At 43.4% G+C, this 25816-nt stretch overlaps 1 protein-coding gene across 1 annotated transcript; it reads left to right on the top strand.

Moving 5' to 3' along the window:
* The first annotated feature begins 13765 nt into the window (after positions 1–13765).
* Positions 13766–22669, top strand: LOC129829616 (eosinophil peroxidase-like). Its single transcript, XM_055891413.1, has 13 exons — positions 13766–13821; positions 14496–14655; positions 15583–15767; positions 15884–16016; positions 17124–17253; positions 17376–17582; positions 17722–18085; positions 18374–18534; positions 18780–19038; positions 20075–20245; positions 20985–21222; positions 21370–21619; positions 21776–22669. The coding sequence occupies exons 2-13, from the start codon at positions 14498–14500 to the stop codon at positions 21779–21781; spliced, it is 2262 nt and encodes a 753-aa protein (XP_055747388.1). The 5' UTR covers positions 13766–13821; positions 14496–14497; the 3' UTR covers positions 21782–22669.
* Positions 22670–25816: the final 3147 nt, after the last annotated feature.

Genomic DNA, 25816 nt, shown 5'->3' with positions numbered 1-25816 from the left:
GTACATCACTGGGGCCAAGCTTCCTACCATCCAGGACCTATATAATAGGCGGTGTCAGAGGAAAGCCCATAAAATTGTCAGAGACTCCAGTCACCCAAGTTATAGACTGTTTTCTCTGCTACCGCACGGCAAGCGGTACCGGAGCGTCAAGTCCAGGACCAAAAGGCTCCTCAACAGCTTCTACCCCAAAGCCATAAGACTGCTGAACAGTTCATAAAATCGCCACCTGGACAATTTACATTGACCCCCTCCCTTTTGTACACTGCTGCTACTCGCTGTTTGTTTGTTACCTATGCATAGTCATTTCGCCCCCACCTACATATTACCTCAATTAGCCTGTACCCCATCACACTGACTCGGTACTGGTGCCCCCTGTATATAGACTCATTGTTGTTATTCTTATTGAGTTATTTTGTATTATTACTTTTTATTTGATTCTACTTGGTAAATATTTTCTTCTTTTTGAACTGCACTGTTGGTTAAGGGCTTGTAAGTAAGCATTTCACAGTAAAGTCTACATTTATTGTATTCGGCGCATGTGACAAATAAAGTTTGATTTGATTTAACCAAACTGCTCAACACTGATAAGTACTTAAACTTTGCACTATACAGATTTGTTTATCTACATAGTTTGATAACTGCTGAACACTAAAATTCTATATTTTAAAACACGAATGAATCAACTGACATCAATTTACACTGGAAGGTAAAACCAAATCATGTATGGATGTGGCTGTAAATACTACATCATCGTCCATCAGCCAGTGTGCTTCAAAAGGACAAAGTAGAAAGACTGCCATGTGCTACCATTATAGTGTAGTGTACAATGCACTGCTCAAATACAGGTTGTATATAAGAATTTATAAACTGGGTTGTAGAGCACTGAATGCTGATTGGCTGACATACTGTGGTATATCAGACCCGTATTCCACTTACGTTGGTAACCAGTTTATAATAACAATAAGGCACCTCCGGGGTTTGTGGTGTATGGCCAATATACCACGGCTAAGGGCTGTATCCAGGCACTCCTCGTCGAGCATAAGAACATCCCTTAGCTGTGGTATATTGGCAATATACCACAACCCCTTGTGCCTTATTAATTAATATTCCTCTCATCTGAATTTAATTTATACACAGTAAGCCGATGAATTTTGGCAATCAGAGAGACGTGATACTGTATCAGTTGACAAGTCACATAGAAAATGTGATAATTTACAATGTTGCATGGGGCAGAAATGGAATACACACATTGTGCTAGCTAGACCAATATGTTTGTACAGTATACTGTCTTTAAAATACTCCCATTTCTGATTATTTGTTATGAATTTAAGACGGGGGCCTTATAAGTGCTATCCGTTTTGAGTTTTGTACTAAGAGCTTTGAAAATACATCACTTGCATGTGAATAATGTGCCAGTAATCTACTTTTCTGATAAACTCTTCACATTTCTTCTTGCACAACAAGGAAATGTACCAAGGTTATACAATGGGGAAGTTTATAGCTTTGAATGAAAATGAATGGAGAAGGCATGTAATGAATAACCAGCCAGCAAATACTACAGAGATACACTACATGGCCAAAGGTATGTGGACACCTGTTTGTCAAACATCTCATTCCAAAATCATGGGCATTAATATGGAGTTGTTCCACCCTTTGCTGTAATAACAGCTTACACTCTTCTGGGAAGGCTTTACACTAGATGTTGGAACAATGTTGATCGGGAGAAAGGGTTGAGTGTGGTGGGGTACCTGTACCAGACAGGCGGAGACAGGCCAGGGCAGACGGTGAACAGATCGCCAACCCTTTCTCCTGATCGTTCGCTCGCCTCCAGCACACACGCACTGTTGGGGCGAGTGACTCTGAACTTATAATGGCTAGCCCCAAGTCATTATATATTTCGTTTTTTCTTGTGCATTTGACTATTTTGCTATTTGCCTCATGACTCTTGCATACTTTGTAGACTACAAACTTTCTTTACCCAACCGTAGGACAGACTATGTTTGTTCCCACACTCGGGACTCTGACTCTCTATTGGTTACACAGACTTTTGGCCTCCCATCCTATTCTAACCACCTCTCGCTGTCTTTGTATTCATGTTACCTGATGACATTGCTGTATAATATGATCTTGTTGCCACCTGATGCACATTCAGATGTCATAAATCAGCACTGCAGAGCTCTGCCTGTCCAATGCCGTGCCTTGATTGTATTACTGCTCTAAAAAGCTGCATCCTGTAGAAAGGAGCTATGATGTTGGCGACCGGGAGCTCCTGGTGGTGAAGTTAGCATTAGATGAGTGGGGACACTGGCTGGAGGGCTCCACGGACCCGTTTCTCTTTGAAACCGACCATGGGAACCTGGAGTACATACGGACAGTGAGGCGACTGAACCCGCGCCAAGCAAGGTTTAGCTCTTTTCTTTACCAGATTCAACTTCACCCTGTCATACAAAATGGGACCGCCGAGTGCTGAAGCGTGTAAAAATTGTCCACAGTTGCAACACTCAATACCGAGTTCCAAACTGCCTCTGGAAGCAACGTCAGCGCAATAACAGTTCGTCAGGAGCTTTATGAAATAGGTTTCCATGGCCGAGCAACAACACACAAGCCTAAGATCACCATGCTCAATGCGTCGGTGCGGCGTAAAGCTTTTCGCCGTTGGACTGACGATTCTGTGCTTCCAACTTTGTGACAACAGTTTGGGGAAGACTCTTTCCTGTTTCAGCATGACAATGCCCCCATGCACAAAGCGAGGTCCATACAGAAATGGTTTGTTAAGATCGGTGTAGAAGTACTTGACTGGCCTGCACAGAGCCCTGACCTCATTCCCATCGAACACCTTTGGGATGATTTGGAACGTTGACTGTGAGCCAAGCCTAATCGCCCAACATCAGTGCCCGACCTCACTAATGCCCTTGTGGCTGAATGGAAGCAAGTCCCCGCAACAATGTTCCAACATCTAGTGTAAAGCCTTCCCAGAAGAGTGGAGGATCTTATAGCAGCAAAGGGTGGAACAACTCCATATTAATGCCCATGATTTTGGAATGAGATGTTTGACAAACAGGTGTCCACATACTTTTGGTCATGTAGTGCATCTCTGTAGTATTTGCTGGCTGGTTATTCATTACATGCCTTCTCTATTCATTTTCATTCAAAGCTATAAACTTCCCCATTGTATAACCTTGGTACATTTCCTTGTTCTGCAAGAAGAAATGTGAAGAGTTTATCAGAAAAGTAGATTACTGGCACATTATTCACATGCAAGTGGTGTATTTTCAAAGCTCTTAGTACAAAACTCAAAACGGATAGCACTTATAAGGCCCCCGTCTTAAATTCATAACAAATAATCAGAAATGGGAGTATTTTAAAGACAGTATACTGTACAAACATATTGGTCTAGCTAGCACAATGTGTGTATTCCATTTCTGCCCCATGCAACATTGTAAATTATCACATTTTCTATGTGACTTGTCAACTGATACAGTACCACGTCTCTCTGATTGCCAAAATTCATCGGCTTACTGTGTATAAATTAAATTCAGATGAGAGGAATATTAATCAATAAGGCACAAGGGGTTGTTGTATATTGCCAATATACCACAGCTAAGGGATGTTCTTATGCTCGACGCGGAGTGCCTGGATACAGCCCTTAGCTGTGGTATATTGGCCATACACCACAAACCCCCGAGGTGCCTTATTGCTATTATAAACTGGTTACCAACGTAAGTGGAATACGGGTCTGATATACCACAGTATGTCAGCCAATGAGCATTCAGTGATCGAACCACCCAGTTTATAAATTCTTATATACAACCTGTATTTGAGCAGTGCATTGTACACTACACTATAATGGTAGCACATGGCAGTCTTTCTACTTTGTCCTTTTGAAGCACATTGGCTGATGGACGATGATGTAGTATTTACAGCCACATCCATACATGATTTGGTTTTACCTTCCAGTGTAAATTGATGTCAGTTGATTCATTCGTGTTTTAAAATATAGAATTTTAGTGTTCAGCAGTTATCAAACTATGTAGATAAACAAATCTGTATAGTGCAAAGTTTAAGTACTTATCAGTGTTGAGCAGTTTGGTTAAATCAAATCAAACTTTATTTGTCACATGCGCCGAATACAATAAATGTAGACTTTACTGTGAAATGCTTACTTACAAGCCCTTAACCAACAGTGCAGTTCAAAAAGAAGAAAATATTTACCAAGTAGAATCAAATAAAAAGTAATAATACAAAATAACTCAATAAGAATAACAACAATGAGTCTATATACAGGGGGCACCAGTACCGAGTCAGTGTGATGGGGTACAGGCTAATTGAGGTAATATGTAGGTGGGGGCGAAATGACTATGCATAGGTAACAAACAAACAGCGAGTAGCAGCAGTGTACAAAAGGGAGGGGGGGTCAATGTAAATTGTCCAGGTGGCGATTTTATGAACTGTTCAGCAGTCTTATGGCTTTGGGGTAGAAGCTGTTGAGGAGCCTTTTGGTCCTGGACTTGACGCTCCGGTACCGCTTGCCGTGCGGTAGCAGAGAAAACAGTCTATAACTTGGGTGACTGGAGTCTCTGACAATTTTATGGGCTTTCCTCTGACACCGCCTATTATATAGGTCCTGGATGGTAGGAAGCTTGGCCCCAGTGATGTACTGGGCCGTTTGGACTACCCTCTGTAGCGCCTTACGGTCAGATGCCGAGCAGTTGCCATACCAGGCGGTGATGCAACCGGTCAGGGTGCAATCGATGGTGCAGCTGTAGAACCTTTTGAGGATCTGGGGACCCATGATAAATCTTTTCATTCTCCTGAGGGGGAAAAGGTTTTGTTCTTCACAACTGTCTTGGTATGTTTGGACCATGATAGTTTGTTGGTGATGTGGACACCAAGGAACTTGAAGCTCTCGACCCGCTCCACTACAGCCCCGTCGATGTTAATGGGGGCCTGTTCGGCCCGCCTTTTCCTGTAGTCCACAATCAGCTCTTTTGTCTTGCTCACATTGAGGGAGAGGTTGTTGTCCTTGCACCACACTGCCAGTTCTCTGACCTCCTCCCTATAGGCCATATCATCGTTGTCGGTGATCAACGGTGATCTGACGGGCCACCTCCCAGGTGGTAAGAGTAGGCAACAACACGTCTGCCACGCTGATCCTTAACACTGGGGCCCCTCAGGGGTGTGTACTTTGTTGTGTCGTCAGCAAACTTAATGATGGTGTTGGAGTCGTGTTTGGCCACGCAGTCGTGGGTGAACAAGGAATACAGGAGGGGACTAAGTACACACCCCTGAGGGGCCCCAGTGTTAAGGATCAGCGTGGCAGACGTGTTGTTGCCTACTCTTACCACCTGGGGGCGGCCCGTCAGTAAGTCCAGGATCGAGTTGCAGATGGAGGTGTTCAGTCCCAGAGTCCTTAGCTTAGTGATGAGCTTCGTGGACACTATGGTGTTGAATGCTGATCTGTAGTCAATTAACAGCATTCTCACATAGGTGTTCCTTTTGTCCAGGAGAGAAAGGGCAGTGTGGAGTGCGATTGAGATTGCGTCATCTGTGGATCTGTTGGGGCGGCATGCAAATTGGAGTGGGTCTAGGGTGTCTGGGAGGATGCTGTTGATGTGAGCCAGCACTTCATGGCTACCGACATGAGTGTTGTTACGCACGCCTCTGAGAAGAGGGAACGCAACTCCCTGCTACAACTCAACTCTCTGAAGTGCAAGAGGTATGGACTGTAGGTGCGAGTAAGGATGACACAAAAGCAGAATTTACCGTTTACTCAAATTTATTTTCTTACACGGTAATATGGGGAAAAGGGGCTGGACGGAACCAAAGCAAAGAAAGTAAATATCAAAGTTCCCCCTCTCCTATCTAACCTGCCTACCTACTTAACTTACCTAACTTAACACCGCCTGGTGCCCTAACCAAAATACAGGGGGTGGTCCGCCCAGGTCTTACCTAGTGTGCCTAGACAGTAAATATACTACGGGTATATGTATGCCCGCGGGCCTCTTGCCTAAGCACTCCCAAAGTGCCTTCTCCTTCCCCCCTGGGAACAAATGAAACAGAGTAATTATTAATGATTTCACAAACACTCAAACACAGGACATAGAAAAACTGCTACCAACAACAACAGTACATACCACACTTTCTGATACACAACCCACACTATATCACAATCTAATTTTTCTCTCTCTCAATCTCCAAATCTCTACTCCTTATCTCATCTCTCTCCCCTCTCTACTCTACTCTCTTGGGCAGAACACTGGCTTTTATCTTCAGGTGGCAATGGTGATTAGAGTCAGCTGCTTCTTGACGAGGGGGCGGGGTCAGCTCCAATCACCAATTAGCCTGGGGTTGACCAATCAGCTGGTTGGGGAGTACTTCAGGAAGCCATCTCCTGAAACACACACTCAAATACAAAACAGAACACAGAAACTGGGGAACGTAACAAGTGTCACGGGGCAGTAATCATTTAGGCAGGTTACCTTCGCTTCCTTGGGCACAGGGACTATGGTGGTCTGCTTGAAACATGTAGGTACTACAGACTCGGTCAGGGAGACGTTGAAAATGTCAGTGAAGACACTTGCCAGTTGATCTGCACATGCTTTGAGTACACGTCCTGGTAATCCGTCTGGCCCAGCGGCTTTGTGAATGTTGACCTGTTTAAAGGTTTTGTTCACATCGGCTACCGAGAGCGTTATCACACAGCCATCCAGAACAGCTGGTGCTCTCGTCCATGCTTCAGTATTGCTTGCTTCGAATCGAGCAAAAAATGCATTTAGCTCGTCTGGTAGGCTCGCGTCACTGGGCAGCTCGCGTCTGGGCTTCCCTTTGTAGTCCGTAATAGTTTTCAAGCCCTGCAACATCCGACGAGTGTCAGAGCTGGTGTAGTAGGATTCAATCTTAATCCTGTATTGACGCTTTGCTTGTTTGATGGTTCGTCTGAGGGCATAGCAGGATTTCTTATAAGCGTTATAAGCGCTCCTTGAAAGTGGCAGCTCTAGCCTTTAGCTCGATGTGGATGTTGACTGTAATCCATGGCTTCTGGATGGGATATGTACGTACAGTCACTGTGGGGACGACGTCGTCGATGCACTTATTGATGAAGCCGATGACTGAGGTGGTGTATTCCTCAATGCCATTGGATGAATCCCGGAACATATTCCAGTCTGTGCCAGCAAAACAGTCCTGTAGTGTAGCATCCGCGTCATTTGACCACTTCCATATTGAGCGAGTCACTGGTACTTCCTGCTTTAGTTTTTGCTGGTAAGCAGGAGTCAGGAGGATAGAATTATGGTCAGATTTGCAAAATGGAGGGCGGGGGAGAGCTTTGTATGCATCTCTGTGTGTGGAGTACTGGTAGTCTAGGATTTCTTTTCTCCTGGTTGCACATGTGACATGCTGGTAAAAATGTTGCAAAACTGATTTAAGTTTGCCTGCATTAAAGTCTCCGGCCACTAGGAGCACCGCTTCTGGGTGAGCATTTTCTTCTTTGCTTATGGCCTTATAGAGTTGGTTGAGAGCGGTCTTTCTGCCAGCTTCTTTTTGTGGTGGTAAATAGACGGCTACAAATAATACAGATGTGTCACGAATCCCGCCGAAGATGGTGCCTCTTCCCGTTCGGGCGGCGCTCGGCGGTCGTCGTCTCCGGCCTACTAGCTGCCACCGATCCCCTTTTCTGTTTCATTTAGTTTTGTCTGATTTGTTGCACCTGTTTTGTGTTTAGGTTTATTGTGGGCTATTTAAACCCAGTTGGCCCGCTGACTTTTGTCCAGGCTTGTTTTTCTGTTTGTGGTGTTTCGTTATTTATTGTGGTGTCTGTTCCGATTAGATTTAGTCCTGTTTGTTTTGGACTGTGACTTGACGCGCCCTTGTGTGTGTGGCGTAGCCGTCTCGCTGTTATCTTTGGAATATTAAATCCACTTGCTTCTGAACTCCCTGCTCTCTGCGCCTGACTCCTTCAATCACCACTTTTGGAACTGTGACAGAAGCCCGCACCAAAACATGGAGTCAGCAGGAGCAGCGACCACCCCTCTTCCATCGATGGAGGAGCGTGTCCTCCATCACACAGCCGTCCTCCATCGGATCGGTTCGGCGATGGACCTGATGATGGAGAGGATGGAGCGATGGGAGAGGAGTGGTCTCCCGACATCTACCCCAGCTCCTCCACAGACGACGCAACCCACTCCTCCCACGTCATCATCTGGTTCCGGCGCGTTGCGTCTCGCGCCCCCGAGGGAGTACGATAGAGGAGAGGAGAGTGTTAGCCTCCTCATCTCCTGTTTGACGGGTAGAGCCCTGGAATGGGCCAACGCTGTATGGAACGGCCCAGACTCGGCTCGGGACCACTACCCAGAGTTCACCCGCCGCTTTCGGGACGTATTTGACCACCCTCAGGAGGGCCGAGCAGTGGGTGAGCGACTGTTCCACCTCAGACAGGAGACGAGGAGCGCGCAGGACTTCGCTTTGGAGTTCCGGACCTTGGCTGCTGGTGCGGGGTGGAATGACAGGGCCCTGATGGACCACTACCGATGCAACCTTCGGGAGGACGTCCGCCGGGAGCTAGCTTGTCGGGACACTACACTCTCCCTCGACAAGCTTATAGACATGTCGATACGACTGGACAACCTGCTAGCTGCCCGCGGGCGTTCAGAGGGGGTCCTGTCAGTTCCACCTCCCAGCCCTCCCGCTCCAACTCCGATGGAGTTGGGAGGAGCTGCATCTAGGGGGACTGGAGGAGGAGGCTCCTCCTGCACCTACTGCGGCCGGAGAGGACACACTTCGGACCGGTGCTGGAGGAGTGAGTCAGGGAGTCGAGATGGCAGGCGGAACACTTCTCGGCCACCCCAGGTGAGTAGGCACCAAACTCACCCAGAGCTCCCTGTTGGTCACATGTTTTTGTTTATTTTCTTCCCTGCGTTTTTTCCCTCTCTCCAGCATAAGGCGCTAGTCGATTCAGGCGCAGCTGGGAGTTTTATGGATCGCGGACTCGCCCGTAAGTTGGGTGTTCCGTTAGTGCAGATAGACCCACCTTTCCCCGTGCACTCCTTAGATAGCCGACCGTTAGGGTCAGGGCTGGTCAGGGAGGCCACGATACCGCTGGACATGGTAACGCAGGGGAATCATGGGGAGCGGATCAGTTTCTACCTTATTGATTCACCTGCGTTTCCAGTGGTGTTGGGGATTCCCTGGTTGGCTAGTCACAATCCCCTCATTTCCTGGAGACAGGGGGCTCTTTAGGGGTGGTCAGAGGAGTGTTCAGGTAGGTGTATAGGAGTTTCCATCTGTGCCACGTCGGTGGAGAGTCCAGACCAGGCTTCCACTGTGCGCATCCCCCAAGAATATGCCGATTTGGTGATCGCTTTTTGTTAAAAAAAAAGGAGATGAGAAAGATGAGAACTCCCTTTGTAGATAGTGTAAGCTACAACTTATCATAAGGTATTCTACCTCAGGCAAGCAATACCTAGAGACTTCTTTATAATTAGACGTGATAGTTAAATGTACTTTTAACAAATGACAAGAAATGTGAATATTGCATTTTGAAAGGCAGATATTGACTATGTGTGCACATTGTCAAATCAAGTTAATTTGTTATATCCACAGGATACACATGGTGTACTGTAGATGGTACAATGAAATGCTGACTTGAAGGTTCCCTCCATTATGGACTGATAATAATAATAATAAACCATCCAAATAAAGCTCGATGGAATAGAATAAAAATGTAGAATTACAAATGTACAGTTCAATATTGTGTGTGTATGTTATGGTGCGGAGTCTGTACAGATGATCAGTCCAGTTTAAGTGTTCAGCAGTCTGATGGCTTGTGGCTGGCTGGGCAGCGCAGATAGAAACTGTCTATGAGCCAGGTTGTCTTAGACCCGATGCTCCGATACATCTGCCCAACGGTAAGGGAGTGAACAATCCATGGCTGCGCTGTGTGGGGACCTCGATGATGTTCCAGGTCTTCCTCAAGCACCGCTTTGAGGACATGTCCTGTATGGGTGGGAGCATGGCTGGGCTGTCTTCACCACCCGCTGCAGGCTGCCCACTGAAGGGCCTTGTGGTCGTGAACAGAGCAGTTTCTCTACCAGGCCATGATGTGGCCAGATCTGCTGTTATTGGAGGCTATTTGGGGACCTGGCCCATGCTACCGCACATCTTTGCCTGTTTAAATAAAATATTGAAATATTGATCATTTATTTGACCGAGACGCGCGCCGACAAAAAGACGCATCAATCTCAGATAAAGCATCTAAGCAAGCGAAACAGTGCCCCTCTGTCTCAGTAGGTGTAGACCATGTATCTGATGCTTTCTGGACTGTGAAACAGCGACCCCTCTGTCTCAGTAGGTGTAGACCATGTTTCTGATGCTTTCTGGACTGTGAAACAGCGCCCCCTCTGTCTCAGTAGGTGTAGACCATGTTTCTGATGCTTTCTGGACTGTGAAACAGCGCCCCCTCTGTCTCAGTAGGTGTAAACCATGTATCTGATGCTGTCTGGACAGTGAAACAGCGCCCCCTCTGTCTCAGTAGGTGTAGACCATGTTTCTGATGCTTTCTGGACAGTGAAACAGCGCCACCTCTGTCTCAGTAGGTGTAAACCATGTATCTGATGCTGTCTGGACAGTGAAACAGCGCCCCCTCTGTCTCAGTAGGTGTAGACCATGTATCTGATGCTGTCTGGACAGTGAAACAGCGCCCCCTCTGTCTCAATAGGTGTAGACCATGTATCTGATGCTGTCTGGAACAAAAGACTACGTAATGTCATACTATTTCTGTCCAGACAGCATCAGAAACAGGGGTTACATACAGAGGGGCACTGTTTCGATGACATAGTTTCAGCAGAGAGGAAGTGGCGAAGCGAGAGGGCTATAATCACTCCTATCTAAATAAAATAATAAAAAAATGAAAGAGAAGCAGCCAAGAAATATGATTGTCATCTCACTAATGACCCACTTCTTGGGCCATATACTACCTTTAGTATAGGGTTCAAGGTATACACAGTTGAAGTCGGAAGTTTACATACACCTTAGCTAAATACATTTAAACTCAGTTTTTCACAATTCCTGACATTTATTCCTAGTAAAAATGCCTTGTTTTAAGATCAGTTAGGATCACCACTTTATTTTAAGAATGTGAAATGTCAGAATAATAGTAGAGAATTATTTCTTTCAGCTTTTATTTCTTTCATCACATTGCCAGTGGGTCAGAAGTTTACACACACTCAATTAGTATTTGGTAGCATTGCCTTTAAATTGTTTAACTGGGTCAAACATTTTGGGTAACCTTCCACAAGCTTCCCACAATAAGTTGGGTGAATTTTTGCCAATTCCTCCTGACAGAGCTGGTGTAACTGAGTCAGGTTTGTAGGCCTCCTTTGCTCGCACAAGCTTTTTCAGTTCTGCCCACACATTTCCTATGGGATTGAGGTCAGGGCTTTGTGATGGCCACTCCAATAACTTGACTTTGTTGTCCTTAAGCCGTTTTGCCACAACTTTGGAAGTATGCATTGTCTATTTGGAAGACCCATTTGCGATCAAACTTTCACTTCCTGACTGATGTCTTGAGATGTTGCTTCAATATATCCACGTAATTGTCCTGCTTCATGATGCCATCTATTCTGTGAAGTGCACCAGTACCTCCTGCAGCAAAGCACCCCCACAACATAACGATGGTCATTATGGCCAAACAGTTCCATTTTGTTTCATTAGACCAGAGGACATTTCTCCAAAAAGTACGATCTTTGTCCCCATGTGCAGTTGCAAACCATAGTCTGGCTTTTTATGACGGTTTTGGAGCAGTGGCTTCTTCCTTGATGAGCGGCCTTTCAGGTTATGTTGATATAGGACTCGTTTTTACTGTGGGTATAGATACTTTTGTACCTGTTTACTCCAGCATCCTAACAAGGTCCTTTACTATTGTTCTGGGATTGATTTTCACTTTTCGCACCAAAGAGGCACTGAGTTTGAAGGTAGGCCTTGAAATATATCCACAGGTACACCTCCAGTTGAATCAAATGATGTCAATTAGCCTATCAGAAGCTTCTAAAGCCATGACATAATTTTCTGGAATTTTCCAAGCTGTTAAAAGGCACAGTCAACTTAGTGTATGTAAACTTCTGACCGACTGGAATTGTGATACAGTGAATTATAAGTTAAATAATCTGTCTGTAAACAATAGTTGGAAAAATGACTTGTGTTATGCACAAAGTAGATGTCCTAAACGACTTGCCAAAACTATAGTTTGTTAACAAGAAATTTGTGGAGTGGTTGAAAAACGAGTTTTAATGACTCCAACCTTAAGTGTATGCAAACTTCCGACTTCAACTGTACATTGATTCTTGATATCACTATGTGTTGACTGGCATAGGTACAAGAAACCAAATATGTTTTGTCCCCCATATGGCAGGATAGGCCATGGAGGCAATACTGCCTAAGGTGTAGAGGCTAAAATTGGCTATTTTGATGATCTGTTTTGATGTTTGAAGCATTGAGTTCTGAAAATGCACCAAAGTGACTGAATAAAAATAACTGTAGTAATCAGCCAGGTAAAACAAAACCATATCTTGTGTTCTGAAACATATTGTAGTATCATTGTTTGAGATGAGTGAATGGTCATCCTCTTACCAGGCACAAACCCCGATAATCAGATGGGTAATCAAGGAAACACACTATCATCACAGGTAAATTATTCCCTGGGGATTTCCTTTAACCATTACACAAAGAACAAAAATGCCGCTGTGCATACAAGGAAATGATCGGGCACCATTACTCAAAGGAACATAGTCAAGTGTCATTCCCTGCAACAAGGAAAAATGATGATGAATATATATTATATTTCAAAAGACCTTAGTCATTTTTGGAGATAAGGACCTTAATTATTTACTCAGAAACTTCCCTGTGGAGGTAATTTCAACAGACTATAGCTAGCTCTGGGGGTCTACCCATGGACCAATTTGACTTGACAAAAGTAAAGTTTGTGACTAGAAATCAGTGCTTTACGATACAATCCTAAAGCACATATTTAAATTACAATGCACAAGTCTGTTGCATGATGTCAATTTCCCTAATTCAAATATCGTGAAGCTTCAATCTTATAAAAAAGGGTTCCAAAAGGGTTACTTGGCTGTCCCCACAGAAGAACCCTTTGAAAAACTATTTTGGGATCCATGTAGAACCCTCTGTGGAAAGGGTTTTACATGGAACCTTAAAAGGGTTCTTTAAAGGGTTCTCCCATGGGGAAAGGCAAGGAACCCTTTAATTAAGGTTCTAGATATTGAAAAAAATATTCCAAGAGTGTGTTTGTGAACACATTACACAGAAGAAATGCAAAGCAAAAAAGAGCAGTGAACTTGTATACATTGTACTGGTTGTAAGTGCGCCATTACCGAAAAGCTCTGCGTACACAGCAGCTCAAAATAAAGTCATTCATTCATTCTTGTAAGCCCAGACCATAGACCATGCAGGCATAATCATCACAATCATTTAACTCATGATACTGCAATTGGGTTCTAGCAGGAAAAAGCTGGCTAGAATATAGAGTAAGCATTTACTATTTTCTTTGACTGACTCAAAAGTAGCACACTAAATAATATTATCAGTTAATGATCGATTTGGTCAAGGCAAGAAGGAAGAAAGAAGTTGCATGATGTCGTCATTGGTAGGCCGTCATTGTAAATAACAACTTGTCTAGTTAAACAAAAATAAAATGGGAGATAATAGGGGTGGGGCTTTGCAACATTGACTATACATAGAACTGTTAGAGAGGGCTCTACAGACAAGTTTACTTCTCAACAAGACTTCACAACAAGACTTGTTAAAACAGAGGTAAGATTGAATAAAATACATTTGCTGTATGTTTCTCTTGTCTGATCGTCAGGTTATATTTGAGTTTTTCTGTTAACCATGGTAATTCTGATCCATGCAGGAATGTGTTATTAATAGGGATGTCAAATGATTCAAACATTGAATTGATTTAATCGCTGCAATTGCTGTGATTAATCGCAATTAATTGCAAATTCAGAATTTGCTCAAACTGAGCTGTATTTTTTCATACAAAAAAATATTACAAGAATATTGACATCTTGATTTTGTAAGTAACGGTAAGCAAAATTAGGTACATTTAGAAAGCACACTTTCGTTAACCTCAATGTCAAATAATTTTTACATTGTATTGTTGTTTTTAGCTGTATAGATGATGTATTGCGGATGTTTTCAGTGCATTTTCAACGCTTTCAGACAATGCGGTTAATCACAATAAAAAAACAGTGCAATAAAATTATATAAAGTTAACTCGAGTTAGCTGATTTACCCTGACAGCGCTAGTTTTTAATATGATTATTGTGTGCAAAATGATTTCATAAATTTTTTGAGAAGTCTCTTTATTTGTCTCTCACAATTTGAAAAACAGCTAGAAGCAAAAGATTTGCTCATTACATTGAAGAGAGCAGCATGTTTTTGTAAGGATGGTAAACTGATAAACCTCCCTTTCTGCTTTCTAGAGATGAAGCCGTTTCCCTCCCTCCTGGCATTGGGCCTGTGCCTGATGTTCATCCAGCCAGCACTGTCTACACAGGAAAGTTTGGGTGGCCCTTTCATTCACAGTTCAATAGAGGAGGCAAAGAGACTTGTAGATGAAGCCTACAAGTACTCCAGAGAAAAGTGAGTAAACCTGACAGTTGACCTCGTCAGATGTAGTCGATCATCTCTGTCTTTGTAAATTGGGTAAAATGAAATGACCAGCACTAGTGTCTTACTCCGTATGCAACTAGCTCAATTGTCTCACTCAGTCGAAGAAACAGATTTGCACTGGCTTAGTCTTTCTAATTTTTCAATTTGCTTTAATTGTACCTTTTGTATTTCCTTTAGAAAATAATAGGTTCACTCTTTCTATTTCTCGTAAGTTCTTATTATTAGTACAATAAATCTGCCTCTGTACAAAGATGTTAATTCAACTGTTCAAAACTGTCATATGCTTGTCCAGTGGTGGAAAAACTACCCAATTGTCATACTTGAGTAAAAAATAAAGATACCTTAACAGAATATTATGTCACCAAGTAAAATACTACTTGAATAAAAGTCAAAAGGTATTTGGTTTTAAATATTCTTAAGTATCAAAAGTAAATGTAAATGCTAAAATATAGTTAAGTATTAAAAGTATAAATCATTTTACATTCCTTACATTAAGCAAATCAGACAGCACCATTTTCTTTTCTTTTTTATTTACAGATAGCCAGGGGCACACGCCAACACTCAGACATCATTTAGAAACCAAGCGTTTGTGTTTAGTGAGTCCGCCAGATCAGAGGCAGTAGGGATGACCAGGGATGTTCTCTTGATAACTGTGAATTGGACCATTTTCCTGTCCTGCTAAAGCATTCAAAATGTAACAAGTACTTTTGGGTGTCAGGGAAAATGTATGGAGTAAAAAGTACATATTTTCTTTAGGAATGAATTGAAGTAAAAGTAAAAGTTGTCAAAAATATAAATAGTAAAGTAAGGTACAGATACACCAAAAAACGACTTATGTAGTACATTAAAGTATTTTTACTTAAGTACTTTACACCACTGTGCTTGTCCATATCTTAGGAGTCTGGAGAGAGTGCGTGGACAGTCCATCAGGCCCTCCGATGTCCTGCGTCTCCTGAAGCAGCCTGCCAGGGACACACGCTCTGCTGTCCGGTCTGCAGACTACCTGGAGAACACCTTGAGACTGATCCATGAGAAAGTCCACCACACCCACAGGCTGCACAAACGCTCGCTCAACGCAACAGGTCAGTTGCACACAAATATACATACGCACATACGCGCCAAGACACATACACTCAGACACACACACATCCACACACAAACACATATTTCACATTATTCCTTTCCTCTTGTTTCTCAGACCTCCTCACACCACAGGAGCTAGACACCATTGCCCGGGTAACCGGCTGTGCAGCTCGTGTCAGCAAACCCTCCTGCCGCACCACACCCAACGTTAACAAGTACCGCACAGCCACCAGCGTCTGCAACAACCTGTAAGAGCACCAGGGCATGGCGGGTTTAATACTTTGACACAACAATTTGAAAGCCTTGTGCACAGTAGTTGTATAGGGTGGAATATAAAGGGAAGCGCAATCAGTGTAGGTCGGAGGTCTGTCTATGCAGTTATAGGCTGCAGGAGATGTGGCTTTATACAGGTAACTGCCAAAATAAAGGAAACCCCAACATAAAGTGTCTCTTATTAGGAATTTGGTCCACCACGATCCGCCAGAACAGCTTCAGAGCACCTTGGCATATATTCTACAAATGTCTGGAACTCTATTGGAGGGATGCGACACCATTCTTCCATGGGAAATCCCATAATTTGGTGTTTTGTTGATGGTGGTGGAAAACGCTGTCTCAGGCGCCACTTCAGAATCTACCATAAGTGTTCAATTGGGTTGAGATCTGGTGACTGACAGCCATGGCATATGGTTTACATTGTTTTCATGCTTATCATGTCACGATCGTTATAATGAGTGGACCAAGATGCAGCGTGGTATGGTTCCATCCTCTTTATTTTGAAGTGAAACTCAAAGAAAACAATAAAGCGCAAAACGAAACGTGAAGCTGATGTAGTGCTCGCAGGCAACTATACCTAGACAAGATCCCACAAAGCATAAAGGGGAAATGGCTGCCTAAATATGATCCCCAATCAGAGACAACGACAAACAACTGCCTCTGATTGGGACCATACCAGGCCAACATAGAAACATAATCACCTAGATGACCCACCCTAGTCACACCCCGACCTAACCAGCATAGAGAATAAAAAGCTCTCTATGTTCAGGGCGTGACATATCAAACCATTCAGTGCTCTATGGATGGGGGCATTGTCATCCTATATTGGCATAGCCATGGTTGCCAAAATAATTGCCAAAAGAATGGCATGCCCAGCATTTTTATACATGACCCTAAGCACGATGGGATTTTAATTGCTTAATTAACTCAGGAACCACACCTGTGTGGAAGCACCGGCCTTTAATATACTTTGTATCCCTCATTTACTCAAGTGTTTCCGTTATTTCGGCAGTTACCTGTACCTTGAGTTTCTTTAAGCGAGGTTTCTCTGTTCTGATTTGTATTTTCTTCCTTCTTATTAGGAAGTATCCTCGTCTGGGAGCCTCAAACACGGCCTACACTCGTTGGCTGCCTGCTCAGTATGACGATGGGGTCTCTAGACCCAAAAGCTGGGACCCAAACAGGAGCTTCAACAACTTTGTGCTCCCTCTTGTATGATGACAATACATAGACATAGTTGCAATAACTGCTACTATTCACCACAAGTTAGATATAAAGTAACATAATTGTATTTCATTGTTCTCCTTCTGCCCTGCTTCCCTCCCTGTGTGCAGGTAAGGGAGGTCTCTAACCGTATCCTGGCAACCAATGACGCCAGTGTAGAGAGCGATCGCGAGTTCACACACATGGTCACTATTTTTGGCCAGTGGAACGACCATGACCTGACATTCACGCCCTCCTCCCCCAGCATCCGTGCCTTCAGCAACGGCCTGGACTGTGATGAGAGCTGTGAACGCTCCGAACCCTGTTTCCCCATCCAGGTCAGTCACAGCTCCCACATCACATCTCCCACAGCCTAACACTTACAACAGGCACCCCTGGATATCTGGCCCTTTTCGATCCATGGTACATGGATTATTAGTTCTTCAACCTCTGTCTTGTCTTTTCCTCCATGACCAGATTCCTCTCAATGACCCACGCTTGCCCACTGGCCCAGACAGCTGCATCCCGGTCTTCCGATCAGCGCCTGTGTGCGGCACAGGAAAGTCGGCTTTCAATTTCGGTGACATGGCCAACAGGAGGGAGCAGATCAATGCCCTGAATGCCTTCCTGGACTTGGGGCAGGTGTACGGCTCTGAGGAGGGGTTGGCGCGTGACCTACGTAACCTCACCAACGACGGAGGCCTGCTGCGTATCAACAAAGAGTTCAAAGACAACGGACGTGAGTTTCTTCCCTTCACTGATGTGAAGGGGAACATGTGTGCCACCCGCAGGAGAATCACCAACGACACCAATGCCAAGGAGGTGCCCTGCTTCACTGCAGGTTAGCCTTTCAACTCTGTTTGTCCGAATAGTAGAACAATGTATATTTAAGTTAAAGTCTAAGACACAGAATGATGACAAAAAGCGATAGAACTTTGACTAGAGGAATTCTTTGACTTTCCATGTACAATAGTTGTCCGGATACAGAAAGACAATGTATATGATTCTCAATCACTATTTGGCCTCACCTGTATGTCTCTGGCCTCACCTGTATGTCTCTGGCCTCACCTGTATGTCTCTTGCCTCACCTGTAAGTCTTTGGCCTCACCTGTAAGTCTCTGTCTGCCAGGTGATGTTCGTGTGGATGAGAACATAGCTTTGACATCCATTCACACAATGTTCTTGCGTGAGCACAATCGTCTGGCCGGTGCCCTGCTTCGTCTCAACCCACATTGGGACGGTGAGACACTCTATCAGGAGGCTCGCAAGATCATGGGCGCCTACACCCAGGTACCAGTAACAGACTCATATCACCACCCAGGTACCAGTAACAGACTCATTTCACCACCCAGGTACCAGTAACAGACTCATATATCACCACCCAGGTAGTAACAGACTCATATCACCACCCAGGTACCAGTAACAGACTCATATCACCACCCAGGTACCAGTAACAGACTGATGTCACCACCCAGGTACCAGTAACAGACTGATGTCACCACCCAGGTACCAGTAACAGACTCCCTCCCTCCCAGGTGTTTGTGTTCAGGGACTACCTGCCACACATCGTGGGTCGAGACACCATGGCCCGGCAACTCGGCCCTTACCCTGGCTACAACGAGACGATTGATCCCAGCATTGCCAACGTGTTTGCGACAGCAGCGTACCGCTTTGCCCACCTGGCCATCCAGCCCACGCTGTCCCGCCTGGACATCAACAACATGGAGAATCCCATGTTCCCCAGCGTGCCCCTTTTCAAGGCCTTCTTCACCCCCTGGAGGCTGGTGTTTGAGGGTGAGTGGTGGTGGGTCACATAGGAATGCTTTGCAGACCCCTTTGTCAGTTGTAAACTAATTCACTCTCTGGATTATTAATTAAGCAATAAGGCCCGAGGGGGTGTGGTATATGGCTAATATACCAAATCAAATCAAATCAAATTTTATTTGTCACATACACATGGTTAGCAGATGTTAATGCAAGTGTAGCGAAATGCTTGTGCTTCTAGTTCCGACAATGCAGTATTAACCAACAAGTAATCTAACCTAACAATTCCACAACTACTACCTTATACACACAAGTGTAAAGGGATAAAGAATATGTACATAAAGATATATGAATGAGTGATGGTACAGAACGGCATAGGCAAGATGCAGTAGATGGTATAGTGTACAGTCTATACATATGAGGTGAGTAATGTAGGGTATGTAAACATAAAGTGGCATAGTTTAAAGTGGCTAGTGATACATGTATTACATAAAGATGGCAAGATGCAGTAGATGATATAGAGTACAGTATATACATATACATATGAGATGAGTAATGTAGGGTATGTAAACATTATATTAAGTGGCATTGTTTAAAGTGGCTAGTGATACATTTTTACATAATTTCCATCAATTCCCATTATTAAAGTGGCTGGAGTTGAGTCAGTATGTTGGCAGCGGCCACTAAATGTTAGTGGTGGCTGTTTAACAGTCTGATGGCCTTGAGATAGAAGCTGTTTTTCTGTCTCTTGGTCCCTGCTTTGATGCACGGCTAAGGGATGTTCTTATGCACGATGCAAAGCAAAGTGCCTGGATTCAACACTTAGCCGTGGTATATTGGCCATATACCACAAACCCCAGAGGTGCCTTATTGCTATTATAAACTGGTTACCAACGTCATTAGAGCAGTAAAAAATAAATGTTTTGACATTTCAGTGGTATACGGTCTGATATACCATGGCTGTCAGCCAACCAGCATTCAGGGCTTGAACCACCCAGTTTATAACAGTCTATGATGGGGGAAAAGGTTAAAAAAAACATCCTATTCTCTGTCTGTCCTCCTTCAGGTGGTATCGACCCTCTTATCCGTGGTCTAGTGGGTCGCCCTGCTAAGCTGAACACTCAGGACCACATGATGGTGGATGCTCTGAGGGAGAAACTCTTCCAGTTCATAAACCATCTGGCTCTGGACCTGGGCTCTCTCAACATGCAGCGTGGACGTGACCATGGCCTGCCTGGTACACACCTTCCATTTTCCCTCTATACTGTTATACTGATACCACAGATAACATCTATACTGTTATACTGATACCACAGATAAACACATCTATTCAGTTACACTGATACCACAGATAAACACATCTATTCAGTTACACTGATACCACAGATAAACACATCTATTCAGTTACACTGATACCACAGATAAACACATCTATTCAGTTACACTGATACCAGAGATAACACCTATACTGATACCACAGATAAACACATCTATTCAGTTACACTGATACCACAGATAACACCTATACTGATACCACAGATAACACCTATACTGATACCACAGATAAACACATCTATTCAGTTACACTGATACCACAGATAACACCTATACTGATACCACAGATAAACACATCTATTCAGTTACACTGATACCACAGATAACATCTATACTGATACCACAGATAAACACATCTATTCAGTTACACTGATACCACAGATAACATCTATACTGATACCACAGATAACATCTATACTGTTAGACTGATAGCACAGATAAACACATCTATTCAGTTACACTGATACCACAGATAACATCTATACTGATACCACAGATAACATCTATACTGTTAGACTGATACCACAGATAAACACATCTATACAGTTCAGTTCCAAAATCCTTCCTCTCGTCTTCCATGTACTGCATCTCTATTGGTCAGTTCCATTCACTTATTATTTCCTTTCTCTTCCCTAACCTAGACTACAACGCTTGGCGTAAATTCTGTGGGCTCTCAACACCTAGTAACCTGGGCGAGCTGGCCGTGGTTCTGAACAACACAGACCTGGCCTTTAGACTGCTGCAGCTCTACGGCACCCCAGATAACATTGACGTGTGGATGGGGGGCGTGGCTGAACCCTTCGTACACAGGGGCCGCGTCGGGCCTCTCTTCGCCTGCCTCATCGCCACCCAGTTTCAGAGGATCCGCCAGGGAGACAGGTGTGTGTGTGAGAGAGATGTTGACTGACCTGCATCATGTAAGGCATTTGACATAGCACTGCCAGAGTGCAGTTTTTACTTTTTTTAAAGGTCCAGCATGTGTTTGTCTGTAATAGTATGTGTCTCATATCACTTGTTGATCCCTAGGCTATGGTATGAAAACCCAGGCGTCTTCACCTCGGCACAGAGGAAGGCCCTGAAAAATGTCTCTCTGGCTCAGATCATCTGTGACAACACTGGCATTACAGCCGTATCACGTGACCCCTTCCGCATCCCTGAGGGAGGGAACACACCCATCAAGTGCAACAACATCCAGCAATTAAACCTTAGTGCCTGGAAGGAGAGCGCTTCTACGGCCGATCAGGAGCAGCATGAGAATCCGGACCAGGACAACGAGGTAGTAGATTGAACTACAATATCAGTTAAGGTGTCTTTTAATCCATCCACCCCTCTCTCTCTACCACTCCACCCTCTCTCACCTCTTTCCTTCTGCCCCTCTCTCCATCCAACCCTCTCTCCAGACATCATCCTATTTTTCTCTATTCCTCTGTAGATCTGATGTGAGCCCCACCCTCGTACCCACCTGGACACCCCAGGGCCCAGCAGCAACATATGCCATCAGCAGCTCTCCGCCTTCGCTGTCCAGCTGACCGACAACTTCCTCACACACAACAAAGCCATCGTTTTTAGCCAGGTTGTCTACAACAGACCGAACCATTACAATACAAAGTCAGGGGTGTTCCTAACCACCAGCACCACATCTGGTGATACCAGTTTTCCTTTAGTTTCTCAGTGTGGACCTGTGGCTTAACAATGAGGTGAATTGTGTCAATGGCCTTACTTCAGACAGCTTCTGCACTTCTTGCAGTTGGTCAAGGTCAATTAACCAGTAAGGGTGTTTGCCATTTTAAACAGGATTTTAAAAATATTTTCTTTGGAATCTTCTATTTTGTTATGCCTTTGTTATTGTGACTTCTTATGTGTTGCTATGACAATCAATCAAGGAGTACTTCATAAATTTGTATGTATTGATATATGCGAAGAAATGTAAAAGACTTGCCTTTATAAAAGCGTTTGGAAATCAGAAAGTATTTTTTCCCCAAAGAATTCCTATACACACACCACCTTCCCTCAATCACATACGATGGCACTAAACGTGGTACTAATGTCAATCAGCTAGAAGTTCTAGTAGCACATTTTGGATAATTGTGTAATTAGTTTATTATCAACAATCTTAGATTATATTTGTAGCCTATGTTCATGTCAGTTATCATAAGACTTTGCTAATTGTAGATTTTGCGCACCTTCTGAATTTTGTACTGATTTAAATGTTTACTGTTTGTTAATGGTGCATTTCCCTAATATTTTATTGAAATACTGTATTCGTGTGTTTTATTGCGTAAATAAGCACTGCATCAGAAAATGAAAATAAAAAGACTTAAGACAGAAAAAATATTTGTATGGTTGCAAATGATTTGCATGGTGACAGGTAGCCTAGTGGTTAAGAGCGTTGGGCCAGTAACAGTAAAGGTTGCTGGTTCGAATCCTCGAGCCGACTAGGTGAAATATCTGTTGATGTGCCCTTGAGCAAGGCACTTAACCCTTATTGCTCTGGATCAGAGCGGCTGCTAAAAGTAAATGGTGTGTTAACCTCTATGTTGAGTGCTTGTATGAAAAAAACAGGTGGCATACTACTACCCTAACCCAGGGGACTCCATTTTGATATCTTAACATTCTCACGACCCCAACCATGTGAAAAACAATGATGTAATTAACAGCCAATGTTAACTTTTTATTATGGGCTATGGCAGTCAGTTGAAAAACATTAACACTATTTCTGAATGTATTCTCAACTCACCATCACATTCTTAACAGTCAATTACAAATTAGTCTGACATAATGTATCTTATCTCACCACAACTAATGAGATGGGTGCGTCTTGCAGTGATGACAATTTAGCAATTTTGTTGCTAGATTTAGCAACTTTTCAGACTACCCTGGCAACTTATTTTTCAAACAAATGTAGCTACTTTAAAAAAATGTATTTGGAACTTTTAGCAACTTTTGAAATGTGACTCAAACGCTAAAATGCACGCATTTTCCCTCTAAAGGACACAAACACTTTTTTTTCTGTCACACACTCAGTCACAACAGAAGTGCCTGGCTGCAAAAGTGCATTGTGAGTGACGTCAGCAGCAGGCGCTCAGCCAGCAGCAACTTCAGTAAATTTCAAATCATTGTTGGCTGACTGCAGCTGCAGTAGTAGCGGTTCGACGAGCCAAACCCAATGAATATAGCTGGTCACGAATGTTTGATCTTGAACAGAACTTACAAAATCAATCAACATGTCTCAATCAAAATTGTACAGACAGAAGTACAGAAAATAGTGAGAGTCTGTACCTGAACAAATGTTAAATCCTATTTTGTGCCGAGATGGCCAGTCAATTTGAGTAACGTTATTGCGTTTTCTACGTAATGACGCAGTTTTACGTTATCACTCTACGACATCACAACGTCATTTAGCAACTTTTAACAACAAATCAACCTGCCTATAGCAATTTACCCTGAAAATTAGTTGGCAACACTGGGATGTATGTCTCAAAGTCAGGGGGCGTGATCGACAGTGTGCAATGCAGACGAGAGCACTGAATTAGAGTACCATGCGTTGTAAAGCTTGAAGGGAGACGGCCGTGAATGCGTTGTCTGCAGCATTCGATTTCACATACCTGCATGGGTTTCGCTGATTCGGTCACTAATCTGTATACTTTTGGGGTTTTGTATTTCCCTTGCATCCTTGCGTTCAGTTTCACAAATATGCCAGTTACATAGGAAAGGATACACGTTTTATTTACATTGCACAGAAAGTCAATAAACTCAGTTTGTTTTTACATCAATTGCGAATGACAACTGTTCCTCTCTCAATTCGAAAAAATATTCCATCGATAACCACCTAGCCTCGGTGTCAAATAAAACATTGTCACGCTATGATCTCATATATCCACATAGTTTTGCGAACAGGCGTGCGCGATGTAATTTACAAATCTACCTGCTGCGTATCTCCGAGTTCTGCGCTCAGCTCTTTTGCCGCCAGTTGCTCTCGGTGTATTCATTATAGATCAGCCGGTGTATCATATAAGGCGTCCGACATTCATAACTAGAGTGCAGAGGCCTGCCCACCGCCCCGTGCTAGATGGAGCTCCATCTGTGCAAAATACCACCATTCGATCATATGGAATCTGTTTTTCGTCAATCTAGCCACACAGAACACTGAACATCACAGAGACAGAACAATTTGTCCTCGTGAATAGCATTTTGTCCTCGTCCTAACATCCCCGGGCCGACATATAGTGAACAAAAGTCAATGCATGGGCATGTCGGCCCTCACAGCTAACTTCCATTTGGAGAGTATATGGTGGGGAGTTTTTGAGTTGTTCAGTCCGTTTCCTCTTGACAGCTAGCTATAGCATCAGTTATTTGTTTCACAGTGTTATCTGACAAAGTTATTGTTGTGAGTTTCTGTGTCTCTGCCTCCCGCACACATTGTTTTCACCATATCAAATGCGACCGGTAATATCAACATCTCTGCAATAGCGTTGCAGGCTTAGCCCATTCACCATGGGAATGATTCCAGTGCAACTGTCAAGTGCGGCATTTCCCCCACGATCTAAGGATGCTTTTTGGGTGAATTATTATTATTGTTTTATTTAACCTTTACTTAAACTTTTAGATTTGAATTATTTTCATTTAGATTTTTAAAGTTACAATAATTTTGAGAGACAAAGACGATATTATAATATTTTATTTTTTATCAGGATTTTGGAAATTCTCTTGCGACGCCATTTGGTGACCTCTGCCCTAACCCTATCCCTTTACACAATGAAGAATACTTAGCAGTCTTGGTACCCTCCTTAAAATAACATCAATAAGTATCACTGCCTGAAATCAGCATAAAAAAGGAACATTTCTAAACCAGGTCCAAAGCATTGATGTGGCTGTTTTATTTCAAATGACCTTAGTCATGTTGCACTGGACCTTTAAGGCCTTTAACAAGGTTTGCCATTACTCATTTACTCCTGGCCTTTCTGGAAGGTTTGTAGAAAACATGGAATGAAAGATAAGTTGAAGAGGAGTTTTAAGGAAAATATAGGAAAGACTGGGTATGAAAATGTTTACCTATTTAATTTCAGACTCCAAGCCATAAACAATAACCAAGCTATTTGTTCAAAATTAAAGAGTCATTATTCAGGTTGGCTTGCCACCCATAGTTTTGGAAAATGTGGCAGGTTTATGTCATGCCAAATAGTGTCCACCTCCTGAGTGACGATGTTCTAAAACAGGGTCACACAGGGTGTTTTTTGGTTGTCTTATACTAATCTTTGTGGTATCAAAAGTATACGCCTCACACACGTGGTTATTGGCTCAAATTGAAGACACCGGTACCATGTCAGATATTGACTTGAAACGTTTTTAAGTTTGAGACACTTTAATATACAACACAGATTAAAATATAAAAACCTCTTGTTTGTTTTATCAGGTGTACACAAAGAGGATTATTCAAAGAAGCTTTATTGGGCAATATTCCACTTTGGTGACC

This window comes from Salvelinus fontinalis, chromosome 31 (assembly GCF_029448725.1).
Source record: "Salvelinus fontinalis isolate EN_2023a chromosome 31, ASM2944872v1, whole genome shotgun sequence".
In the NCBI taxonomy this organism is placed as follows: domain Eukaryota; kingdom Metazoa; phylum Chordata; class Actinopteri; order Salmoniformes; family Salmonidae; genus Salvelinus; species Salvelinus fontinalis.
This window is presented reverse-complemented; position numbering and strand designations above follow the sequence as displayed.